The sequence below is a fragment of the Schistocerca piceifrons genome, chromosome 2, assembly GCF_021461385.2.
Source record: "Schistocerca piceifrons isolate TAMUIC-IGC-003096 chromosome 2, iqSchPice1.1, whole genome shotgun sequence".
Taxonomy (NCBI): Eukaryota; Metazoa; Arthropoda; class Insecta; order Orthoptera; family Acrididae; genus Schistocerca; species Schistocerca piceifrons.
Window position 1 is genome coordinate 451,126,757 of NC_060139.1, and position 12,869 is coordinate 451,139,625.

Here is a 12,869-nt window from a genome sequence, read left to right on the forward strand (position 1 = left end):
GGATTTGAATCATTTTCCAGTTGGCTAGCAGTGTCGTTACCATTGTGGGCGGGCATAGGGTTCAATCGTCGTCCCCAACCATGACGGCGCTTGTCCGAGGCTTCTTTAGTTCTGTCCTGAACCAACTAATCACACTAAAAGGGGGTTAGCCCTATTAGTGGTTTGTTCTTTTCGTCGCCTTTTACGGCTGGCAGAACATACCGGAGGCCTATTCTTTTCCCGGGCCTCCACGTTTTTTTTACTAATGATACAAAAGGTGGCATTGATAGAGCTGACTGATAACTATTATGAGATCACGTGGAAGCAAAACAAGAAATATTACAAGAAAGTATTTCATCTTGTTATCGATTAGTTTTTTCAATGAATTTATTACATTCCACAAAAAATACAAACACAAACACAACATTTTTCAACTTTAATGAAAGTAACTGAAGCAATTTTTGAGAAATACGTACAAGCATTAACCCTACGAGTACAAGGAGATACACATACATTCTCGTGTGTGTGTTTAATGCAATGTTCCCCATTTCCTGTATTAGATACAATAAATATCAATTATAATTCACTTTTAAATTAAATTTCTGGTTTTCGGTAGCATTCCTTTTATACGATCCTTGCAACTATTCCAATTATGGAATAAAAGTGTCCATGATTTTATACAGAAAAAACTGAAATCACCTGTAGTTTGAGGGCCAGACTGTTCAACAGTTTTTACTGTACTCCTGAGTCACTTTTTCTTACTATTTGTTTAAAAAGTAATTTTAGCTTTGATCTGTAGCAGAAATCAATACGACTATCACATATGTGAAACATTACTCACAGCTATTGGTACCCATGTCCTGATGAGGTATAATGATTGTCAAATACAGTAGATACATTAGTGTTCTGCACTGTACGTATCATTCCAATCATTCCACTCTGGGTGAATTAACAGAAACTATAGTCTGGCACAATAGCTGAATGGTCAGCACGTTTGATTGCCATTCACGGGAGCCTGGGTTCAATTCCTGGCTGGGGTGGGAGATTTTCTCCCCTAAGGGACTGGGTGTTGTGCTGTCATTATCATTTCATCCCCATTGTCGGTGTGGAAGTCGCACAATGTGGCGCCGCACTCAGTACGACTTGCACTTGGTGCCCGAAATTCCCACCTGGGAACTCCCGGACACTGACACCATATGATAATTTCCATTTCCAAGAAAAACTACAGCTTCAACCACTGAAAGTTATGGTTACATACATGCCCCACAGTATTTTTTGTGCTTTTTCACCAATGTGTTGCACACAAAGACAGAACAATATTGTGAAAAGAAAAGTCGCTATTCACCCTATAACAGGAACGCAGAGTCGCATATAGGCTCAACAAAAACGCTGTCGCAAATATAGCTGTCAGCCAGTAAGGCCTTCGTCTAAATTAGACAAACCCCCCCCCCCCCCCCCCCCCCCACACACACACACACACACACACACACACACACACACACACACAACTGTAGTCGTGTGTGTGTGTGTGTGTGTGTGTGTGTGTGTGTGTGTGTGTGTGTGTGTGTGTGTGGGGGGGGGGGGGGGGGGCAAAGCTATATTTGCGACAATCTTTTTGTTGTGCCTATCTGCGACTCAGTATCTCTGCTATATAGTCAGTAGCAACTTTCCTTAACACAGTATTATTACATTCCATTCAGGATTTTCCATTGTTTGACACAAAGAAATTTCCTCCTTATGAAAATGTGAAATTTACAATTTACGATTATTTTGTAGGAAAGCATTTTCTACTGTGCATTAAACAATTTTTAGAATTTAATCCATGCAGGTGCATAGCTAGTGGTCCACAAGCTGTAAAGATACTTGTGTGCAAAATCATTGCAGGAATCTTTTGAGAAGAAATCTCCAAATCATTATTTCCAATTAATTAATTTGGATTGTTTTCTAATGAAATATTCCTGAAGTACTAATCAGAGTATGTCAGTAACACACATAATCTACTAAATCAATTTTTGTGATTTTGTAAATAATATACAACAAATTTCAAAATTTTGTGGATAACATACCCAAGTAAAAATAGAAAAGAAGGAGAAGGCAATGGCAGCTTGAACGTCATTGACTCCAATTCCTCCTTGCGGCGTGCTTGACTGGCTCCACTGATTTGTTAAGTAACAAAAGCCGACAAAATACAAAAATGTCCATAAACCTGAAACAAATTCAATCATGCACTGACTATGCCACAATACATTTTATCTATATTGATCAACAGTTCACAAGAATTTGGTGTTGTTATAACAAGGAAACAGCTTCAACTTCACAAAGAGAAAACAAGTTTAAAGAAAAGAAAGGGGGCCAACTAGCACTTTGGTTTTTTATGTCAGCATCTTTAGTGTGACACACATAATAAATGAACAAGCTGTTAAATTATGGTTTTGATAGATACGAACTGTTCTGTTAGGCAAAGAACAAATTCATTTTACAGTTACAATTTAGTGGCAACTTACATAATCTGTATAGTAATGAAATTTAGTCACAGTAAGTATAAGAAGTAATTAAGAAAGTAGAAAACTATCACAAAACTTAACCAACACGTTCAACTATATCCTACCAGTCAGTCATTTTTTCACAGATCCTTTTCTATTTGTATTTTTATTTTGTCAAATGCAGAAAACTTCAATAGTATCCTGAGAAGAAATGTTGACATGATAGTGTAACTTTTTTTTAAAAAAACCATGTTGCTTCTTTCTCTACTCCCAGGAACTTTTACTAAACTAGCACTTGCTAGCAATACCAAACCAGCAAGGTAAAAATTTATTTTTTCAAAATTAAATTTCACAAGGTAGTAGCATATAACAAGCTGTGCAGATCGCCTTAGCTTTCAATATAGGAAGCAACAGTGTTTCCTGACAGTTCTAGTCTTGATGTGGACCAATCTAATAGTTAATCACAAATTCACTTTAGTAAAATGTGTACCGTAAGTTTATAACACGATCCATTAAGTAAATTCAAATTCTTGTTACCATTCTCAGAGAGATGACGTGTACCATGCAGCTCTCCATGATAGTCTATTCTGTATAATTACGAGGGTCATTTTTAAAGTAAGAACCATTAGTACATTGTGCCCATGCATCCTGTCGTGTGACATTTGTTCATGGTCAGCCACTCTTGGCCCGTCTCTCATGATGCCACCAATAAATTTTATGTCTCTGTCGTTGGTTGTATGGTTATACTGCTTCGTTTGTTACCACGTTAATCATTACTCACACTGACTGAAGTGCGCTTGTTTATTCGGTTCTTCAATGTGAAACAAGTCCGTCCTGCTGAAATTCACCAGCAGTATGTTTAAGTTCATGGTGCAGATGTAATGAACGACAGAATTATGCGAAAATGGTATAGGCCGTTTGAACAAGGAAGGGCAAATGTTTATGATGATGAACAATCTGGATGGTCTATTGTCACAAATGAAGAGTTAACCCAAAGATTTGAGGAGGTAATTCGCTAAAACAGGCACCTTACTACTGGTGAGCTGCATCGGAAATTTCCGTAAGTTTCCAGATCCATAGTTTATCACAGTGTCACTAATAAACTTCCATAATAATAAAGTATGCAAGATGGGTGCCAAAAATGCTGACAGAGGAACACAAAACAAAGCAAATGGCACATTCTTTGTCCGTTTTGGAGTGCTATAGCAAGGATGGTGACAGGTTCTTGAGTCACATGGGGACTGGTGATGAAACATGGATTGTACACTACACTCCACGGAATGAATGTCAATCCAGTGAGTGGCATCATTCAAACTCCCTGACGAAACTATGAAAATGCAAAAAAGAACCTTCAACACAGAAAATCAATGCCACAGTTTTATGGGACCAGAAAGGCATTCTTCCATTACACTTTTTTGCCAATAGGAATGACAATGATGAGAGATACTGTGAAACATTATTAAAGCATAAGCACACCATTCAAAATCGCTGGCAGGGACTGCTCTCTAGCGGCATCGTTCTGCTCCATGATAATGCTCAGCCTCATGTTGTGGCAAGAATAAAGACAACTGGACAAGTTAGAGAATTACTGGTTCATCCACCACACAGTCTTATCAGACTCATCTCTTCCAAAATTGAAGAAATTTCCACAACTTTACAAATGTTTAAATGTTAATGGAGATTAAGTTGGAAATTGAAAAAATATGCATATTTCAGTTTGTGACAATTTATATTCATAAAGTTTCTCTTACTCCATTACACAATGGTTCTAACTTTAAAAACGATCCTCTGACAGGCAATTTAACTTCATTGCTATATTTCAGCTTTTATCTTTATTTACAATTTTTACCTCCATATTTCTTTACAATATTAAATTAACTATTCCTTGGTGCCCCAGAATGTGACCTGTCAATCTTTCCCTTAAATTAATCAAATTTTATCACAGAACTCATCTCTTTCATTCAGTACTTCAGCACTAATTATGGAAACTGCTCATCAAATATTCAATCTTCTGTAGCACTACAATTTCAATGACTTCAATTCTCTTGCTTGCCCTAGTTACTACCAATATTTCATGTCTATATATAATTACTCTGCAGGCCAACTCTTTCACAAAGATGTTAACTTTTTTCCTTTAGAAAAGTCATCATCAATCATTATTATTGACTATCTAGTTTATATCCTTTACTGCTGCCATCAGCAAAATCTTTCTTCTACTTTTAGCATTATAGTTCCTAACCTAATCCCTCAGTCATCTGACAAATTAATCTAAATACAATCTACTACCTTTATTTGCTTTTACTGATGTTCATCTTCTATCAGAATTATAAAATATTAGTTTGTTTATATTTGTAATCCTTTCTCATCATTAAAAGTAAGTTCTACGTGAAATTAACCCATGGTCTCATCCTCAACATTTCACATCTTTATAATATTTTTTAAGTATTGTTTTGCTTGCATGAATTATTCCAAATTTATTTCTTTTATGGCCATCACCCCCAAAAATTATGTGACTTACAGAGCTGAAATTTGCACCATTTTACTCAGTTTCTTGTAATCTTTAAAATCTGTGCGCTACTTGCCCATATTAATACAGATGCAGATTTTTTCCACAGCATTTTTTTTAATTCATAAAATTTTCAATGCTAATTTCATTTTGAAAGGGAAAAATGTCAAACAATATTTTTTAAAGTGTGTGCCAAATTTCATGATGTGTTCTAGTGGGAACCTACTACAATGAATTTTATTTTAGTGCTGAGTGCAGTACCCATCATATAGTCTGTAGGACTTTGTAATGGAATACTTAAAAAGCAAACAATAAGTAAGTGACTAGTATTAGAACTCTATTTAAATTTAAATAGAATTTGTCTTCCCCATGTTCAACATACATCAACACAGGCCCTACATGGACTATAAATAACTCACTAGAAGTCTGTAAAACTGTTTTGGATTTCATAAATTATTCTTTTTATTCTTTTTTTTTACAGAAATGTAAGTAGCTGTGCTTTACAGATTTAGATGCAATGGAAACAAGTACTACAGTTAAAAATTGTCTGTTAGTTCAGGGTTACAAGTAAATTGGGTATTTGCTTTTAACAGTCACACTTATGAAACCATGTAAGAGCTACATGCAAAGGCACTGTAACATGGTTCCTATGCAGTGAGTGAGTGGGACACTTCCAGTACAGTTTGGCAACACTGCTTTACGACCATGACTCTTGCGCCATCCAATCACACAAGCATTGTTGGATGTAGGAACCAGATGCAATTTTAATTGTTACTTGTCACAGTTGTGTGCTCTTGGTGCTGCATTAGTTCACTTGTTACTGGAATGAGTGTTTTGGCTTTTTTTAAACGAAATGCCCCATACCTGCAGTAACAAACATGACAACTTTTGCTGCATACATGCAGTTATTTATGGTTCACATAGACAACAATCAATTAGAGCACTGAAACAATCTTACCCCTTCTAGTTTGGGTATGGAATTGGAGCTGCTATATATGTTAATCTACACTGAATTATTGGTGTTTAGTAAAAACACCTCCATGGAAGTTGGTCTGCCTGCTATTTAGTGCAAACCCATAATTCATAGGTCTGATTGCTATTTTTGTATGGCACCTCCACTGAGAAAACAAGTCATACCGGGAGGAAAGAGGAAGAGAGATATTGAATCAAACGTTTGACTGTCAAGAGAGTAACACGCGTTGCCTGTAATGACTACTGTAGTCTACTATTGTCAAATCAGCTTTCGCAGAACCCAAAGAAAATTCTGATTATATGTAAAGGCTGTTAGTGTCCAGCCCCTAGGGAATGAGACAGGAACTAAAATCGATGGCAGAAAAACAAAAGCTGAAATGTTTAACACCATTTTCAAACATTCCTTTACAAAGGAAAGCTCAGGAAAATTGCCCCAATTTAATCCCTGTACCACTGAAAAGATGAATGAAATAAGTACCAGTCTCAGTGGTATTGATAAACAGCTGACATTATTACAACTGAACAAAGCTCCCGGCCCTGATGGAATGCCTTTCAGGTTCTACACTGAATTTGCAGCTGGATTAGACTCTTGTAACTATAATCTATGGCAGATCACTAACAAAATCCCATGCTCAGTTCTCAGAAAACTAGTACAGGTCACACCTGTACCAGGAAGTTAATAGAAATGATCCACAAAACTAATGTCCAATATCCTTGACATTGATTTGTTGCAGAATATTAGGACATATTCTGAGCTCAAACATAATAAGGTATCTTGAACAGAATGATAACCAGGATAGACTTCAAAAAAGTCTATCATGAGAAACACAACTCTCACTTTTCTCACATGATGTACTGGAAGTTTTGGATTACAATAGATTCAGTGCTTCTCGATTTCCAAAAAGCATGACTCGGTACCACATCTACAATTATTGTCAAAACTATGATCATATGGGGTATGAAGTGAAAAAAAAAAAAATTACAGTAAGTACCACACATGCAGCAGATGGGGTTAAAGTAGACACTAATTTCTAATTTTTTGCGCACGCACGAGTTAGAAATTAATGTCTACTTTAACCCCATCTGCCGCATGTGTGGTACTTATTGTAACATGACAAAACTTTTCATGGGAAATAGGAGAATCTAAAAACAAACGGACTTTGTGGACAAACTCGTTCATGGTCATTGCCTGCAAAATGACCCTGAAGATTTGCTTCCTTTACTCTCACTCAGTCCACAATGTGTTCCTAGATAAATGTGGTGCACTGAGTGAAGAGCACACCTAGGGTTTCCATTGGGACATTTCTCTCATGGAACAGCAGTAAAGAGCATGACGGGCTACTGCTATAGATGCTCAGGACACCACCCCCAAGAGGACGACAAAGAAACAGTACAAATAAATTATGGAAGTTTAATAATGTATATAACTTATTTATTATGGTAGAAATATAAGTGAAATGTAAAGTCTTAAGTTCAGTGCATCAGAATCTATGAAAAGTGTGTACTTGGGTTTCAGAGGAAAAAAAAAAAATCCACTGTGGACTAGTTTAATACCATCATTACAATAAAACTCTTACACAGAGAGCTGTTTTTGCAGATGACTATCCAAGGATTTGTATCAGGATTAGAGAATATGCCCTTTCCTTTCAATTTTCAACACTGGCAGATCCCCACATTCTGATCATGTTCTACATCCTCTTCGCTATAATGGTATAAGCTACCTTGAATGGTCACCAAGGCTTCACAATCATCTAGTTTGTCTTCAGTTTCCTTTAACCTCTTAACAAGCCATGCTTCTGCACCGTAGTCGAGTTTCATATGAAGGACACAGATGATGTGTCGCATTTTTGTATTTTTGATAAAGGGTCATAATCCTCAACTTCATATGTTATGTCTGATGCGGAATGAAGCATACGACATCTCTAAGTAGCATTTTACTAATTTTTTTCCCAATGGTGCGCACTTTATGCACAGGTGTAAAAATATACATACCAAGCCTACTAGGCTTTATCTCACTAACCAGTGCTCAGCCTCACTATCAGCCTGTTTGCCGTGGCTTCACCCTTGCATGTGATCAACACCTGTACTCAACACACCACCTCCTCCCCTTTAGGTCACATCTTCCCACCTCTACCTGTGTATCTCCTCTTCCCCTCTCTTTGCTCATTTCCTCCAGCCCCTCTCTTTCCAATTGCCCCACTATCCCTCTACACCTTCCACCTGCCTCATTCATCTCCTGCTCCTTCCTTTTCTCCATTCATTTCCTCCTCCTCCTCCTCCCCCTCACTTTGTCAATCCATTGTCTATCCACCCCAACCTGTCCCCAGATACGCGGATCAGCATATGTAGCCCCTGCAATACATTTCAATGAAGTAGGCCAGTACTACTCCTGAAACATGCTTGTCAGGCAGGGCAGCCTACATGTTTGGGTCTGGAAAATCATTTCTTGCTTTTGACATGGCTGCCCTGTGAAGCTGGTTCATTTGTCAGGTCAATACCGTTCCCACACACAACATGCTTTTCATGCGAGGCAGCCTAAATGCCAGGAACTGGAAAGAGACCTGTTGCTCATACCTCTATACCTACTGGAGCTAGAAGCTTACAGACCCCACTGTGCTCATACTTGTTAGACCTAAGGTTTTTGCACAACATTTGGTTGAATGTATTGACAGGGATAGCAAAACACTAAGAATAAACAGCAATCCAGCAGTGACTCAGTAGCGCCACACACTTGGTGGTAGCAGTCAGCGCAAGCCAGGGCATTACTGTCGCTGATTGAGTGCAGGTTACTCATTGAGTTTTACCATTCCTGTTAACACACAGCAATAAAACGTATCAGACTAGACTAATCTAGGACTGATTTAACGAACAGGCATGTAAAATTCTGCTTTAAAAAGCATTTTGTTTGTAATGACACTGTCAACATTGAGCGTTGCATGAAGAAAGGCATGATTAGCACTATTGTTTGAGTTGACTCCAGCAACACAATGCTAAAACAAAATTGTGAAAATCTGCTGAAAAACAGAAGAAAATGAGCTTGCCAGAGGGTCACTATATGCCTGGCATGATAAACCCTAGTGTACTTTATGACAAGTATCATTTTAACTAGCTTGCAAACTATGTGGAGTTGAAATTTGAACTAATAAACTGGGTTGGGAAATTTGCATTTAAGAACAGTCAGCAAGCACATTTTTAAAGATGACTAAAATGGCACAAATTTCTAGTTTGTAAGTCAAATAATTTGATATATGGTAATTTCAAGGTTTCAAAACCTAGCAAAAATCATACCATTTTGCAAGCTTTACAAATTAATAAAATAACTCAAAAAGTTAATGCCTAGAAATTTTAATTTTGAATTTTGTTGTTTCGATATGCCTGTAGAAATCATACAATTCTAAATCATCAATTTTCACAGTTTTCTTTTTTGTTTATTGGTCAATTTCACAAAGGGACCGCGAAGGAAATAACTTTTCCTTTTTATTAGCATTAAAAGATCATAGTAACCAATTCATGTGGGAACTTCATGTAATCAATTTAAACTGACCTTTAAGACAAAGTGGGTGTTTCAATAAATTTTAATGTGTGAAGAAAAGCTTACAGCCCTGGCAGAACCATGGTGAACCATTGAAATTTAATTGTTATATAAACAAAAATTGTAAAGAGTGGCGAGGTCATAGATTTAAGTGTCAAAACCAACATGAGCCACACAAATAATTGATATGAGACCCATATAATTCCAATCTTCAGTGTAATTTTGATATGAAATACGAATTACTACCTGGAAACCAAATTCAGACAAAGCTACCTTGTCTGGAAGATCAAGAAAGTATACAGTATTAAAAGGTTGCCAACACAATTCTGCGTATTTTTCTTGTCTGCACTCCAACAATGAATACAGCCAGGTTGTTCAATGTCTGACAAAACTAGTTACACAAAATAATTTGACCACTTTGTCTGTCAGCATTGATTCCTTTAATCACAAGTGTGCTCTTCAATTAGAAACACTAAACAAAGACTTTTGTTCTTTGTTAGTGAAAAGGCCAACGAGTTAATCAACATCAACTCAGGGTGTACACATGGAAAAAAACGGGTTTCCCCTGTTAAAAACACATACTTTCCCCATGTGAAAATACACTTCTTCCAAGGTGAAAAACACACTTTTCCATGATAAGAGACCGTATACTTTCTCTTGGAGCTGTGAAAGTATCAATCGACTGAATGGTAAAGATTTTATACACCAGCAGGGAACTTCAGAGAATGAAAAAAATTCAGTGAAAATAAGTGTCGGAAAGATCTGTGATGTGCAGCAACATTTACACTGCATATTTTCATATGATATGCTGCGTATTTTTGTATTTGCATTAAGAAAGTATTGATTCGAAATAGCACTTATGATTCTGAAGCATTGAAATCTAGATTAACATGGGCTTTTGTAAGCTAATCATATCTCATGTCACGTTATCTCGCCAACCAATGACAGCAGATATTCAGAGCAAATGACATGACAGTCAGCCAATAGCAACATCACTTAAGTAGTGTGAACCACAAATCGGAAAAGTTAAGCTTTCACACATAATTTTGCTCTTTTTTTGTGTGTGTTACACTAAGATACATCACACAAACGTGACAGTAAAATTTTAAATAATGACGACGTCCGGTCTTCTAGACTCTAGAAGTCTTTTACATGGCTAGTCCTCAAGGTGTTAGGTTTTAAATGAGAGTCAAACACACTTTGATTTAAGAAATTCATTGCACATACAACACGTGTCATCTTGTGTAAAAGGAAACTTACTCTTAAACTAACTCTTTTCAAAGCACCATTCGCAATATTTTCTCACGATCATAGCTTCATTTCAGCAGTTGCCAGAGACTGCCAGGAAACAGGCGCTGCGTATGGGCAGCTACGATGACATAGGAGGCCCGCATGTTCATACATATATAGTATCAAGAGATACTACATGATGTTAAAATACAAAGGATACTCTAAGGGCATTGGAATTTTGTAAACCACATTAAAATGAATAAAGCTTTTGAGTGCAGTTTTCAGGATGCAAATTTTCTTAGAGTACCACTGTTGTATTATCTCATGCTTGGTTCCTTATTATGGCATAATGCCTTATGTGCCAGAAGCTGAAAATGGGCACTTGAAATTCACTGATCAGTTTAAACTGGCCAATAGTGCAGAATGAAACACTTCACTTCTAAGGAATTTATTGCCTCTGGGGAAAAATTAATGAAAGCCACATTTATTTATCAAACTGACAGAAATAACTTGATTGTACTGCAAGGCAATTGTCTGGAGGGGGGATTGTGCAAATAAAATAAAAGAACTGAAATTAATAACATATGTTAGCCTTCTGTAATTATCTGAATGTATTTAATTCACTTGATAGCTCCTAGCCACAGAAATCCATTTTGTTTTCATTTGATGTGACGTGTAAACGAAGAGGAAACAGCAAAAATCACTAAATGTAGACATGGCTTACATGTAGACTAACCCCCTGCTCTCTACAACCCAGACTGCTATGCACATGTGCAAATTTGGCAGCTTTGACACACCAGAAAAATTGTTCCGGGTAGCATCCGAGTGCTTGTTGCTACTACTGATTCAGCTAACAGCCACACTTCAGGTAGCCAGAAGCAGGAGAAGGTATGGACCATACGCAACTCAACTGCTTGTGTGTGAGAGCCCATGGGCAACTGCAAAATGTACTTAGGCCTAATGTAAACAGTTGTGATGTCATGCTTGTCAACAGCAATTTATTGTTATGAAGTATTCCATAGTCTTTGTCCTAAAGCCTTTGACACATTTTGCTCTATCCGTTCTTACCAGTCAACATAACAAAAATTTAATTGAAGACTAAAACAATGAAAAATTATTGGGTTTTTCCCGGTTTCCTGGAACTTACCTGTTTAACTATTATGAAGGTTTGTATGCAAGCATATACCTTCACACAAGCAGCCTACAAAGATTTCACTTAAAACTTTGTAAACATTCTAATAAATTTCAGAAATGACGTAAAATAAGGATTAATATCACATGTTTTTAAGTAACCTGTATAACAGATGTGCAGAAGACAGAGGAAAGTATATACCCAGTTCCACTGGTTACAACTAGTTCTCTGAACGCAATCTAATAGTACATCTACAGTCCACCCATGAAATATGTACAATGAATAAGCCATTAGTTGCCTGCTTATGAGGAACTAAAAGCAAGGTAACACCACTACCCTATCACAATATTACCCATGTACAGTAGTATCAGCAACTGCATATCATTATCAACAGCCACTACATTGAAAAGTTGTGCATTTTCAAGTTCCCTCATTCAACTACTGTTCAGCTACAAGACTTGCCTGATAACGCCAACCACTGTGAAACTTATTACTTCAAACAAAGTGATCCATTATTCACTACTTCTCTAACCGACAAAGGATCACAGTGACTGGGCAAGCATTTTGTTCTCCTACTATTTTTTTGTGCATGTCATGAGCAAGAGTGGCCACAGAATATCTGCCAGGCAGGGCAATGTGCACCTCTCCGGTGCTTGGAGACACTTGCCGATTGTGGCAGTTATTCTATGAAATTATGAACATAGATCATGAAGTCAAAGCAACTACAAAGTCTACTTGTGTTAAACAAGTACTGACAAAGGTTGGCATTGTTTATACAGCATAGAAAACGGGAATCACACACTCACTATGACTGGATGTGGTGGAAACCACAAGTGCCCAGTCACAAACGTTAGTGCACTAATAGCATAGAAAAACGCAAGGGGGCAACATCAGAAAGTACTTAGAAGGACGCAGAGAAACAAAATAAAAGAGTTAGATCTTTTTGAACAAGTCCATCAGTGTAATAAAACGAAGGACACACACAGCTGCTTGAACGTCATTAGCTAAAAGTTCCTGTAAGGTAGACGGCAGACG

At 37.2% G+C, this 12,869-nt stretch overlaps 1 protein-coding gene across 1 annotated transcript in view; it reads right to left on the reverse strand.

Annotated features, from left to right (window-relative positions):
- Positions 1-12,869, reverse strand: part of LOC124777384 (synaptogyrin) — a 54,165-nt gene that overhangs the window by 25,068 nt on the left and 16,228 nt on the right. The window contains exon 3 of the mRNA XM_047252774.1: positions 2,046-2,185. Within this exon, the coding sequence (XP_047108730.1) occupies positions 2,046-2,185 (140 nt within the window). The remainder of the gene's footprint in view (positions 1-2,045; positions 2,186-12,869) is intronic.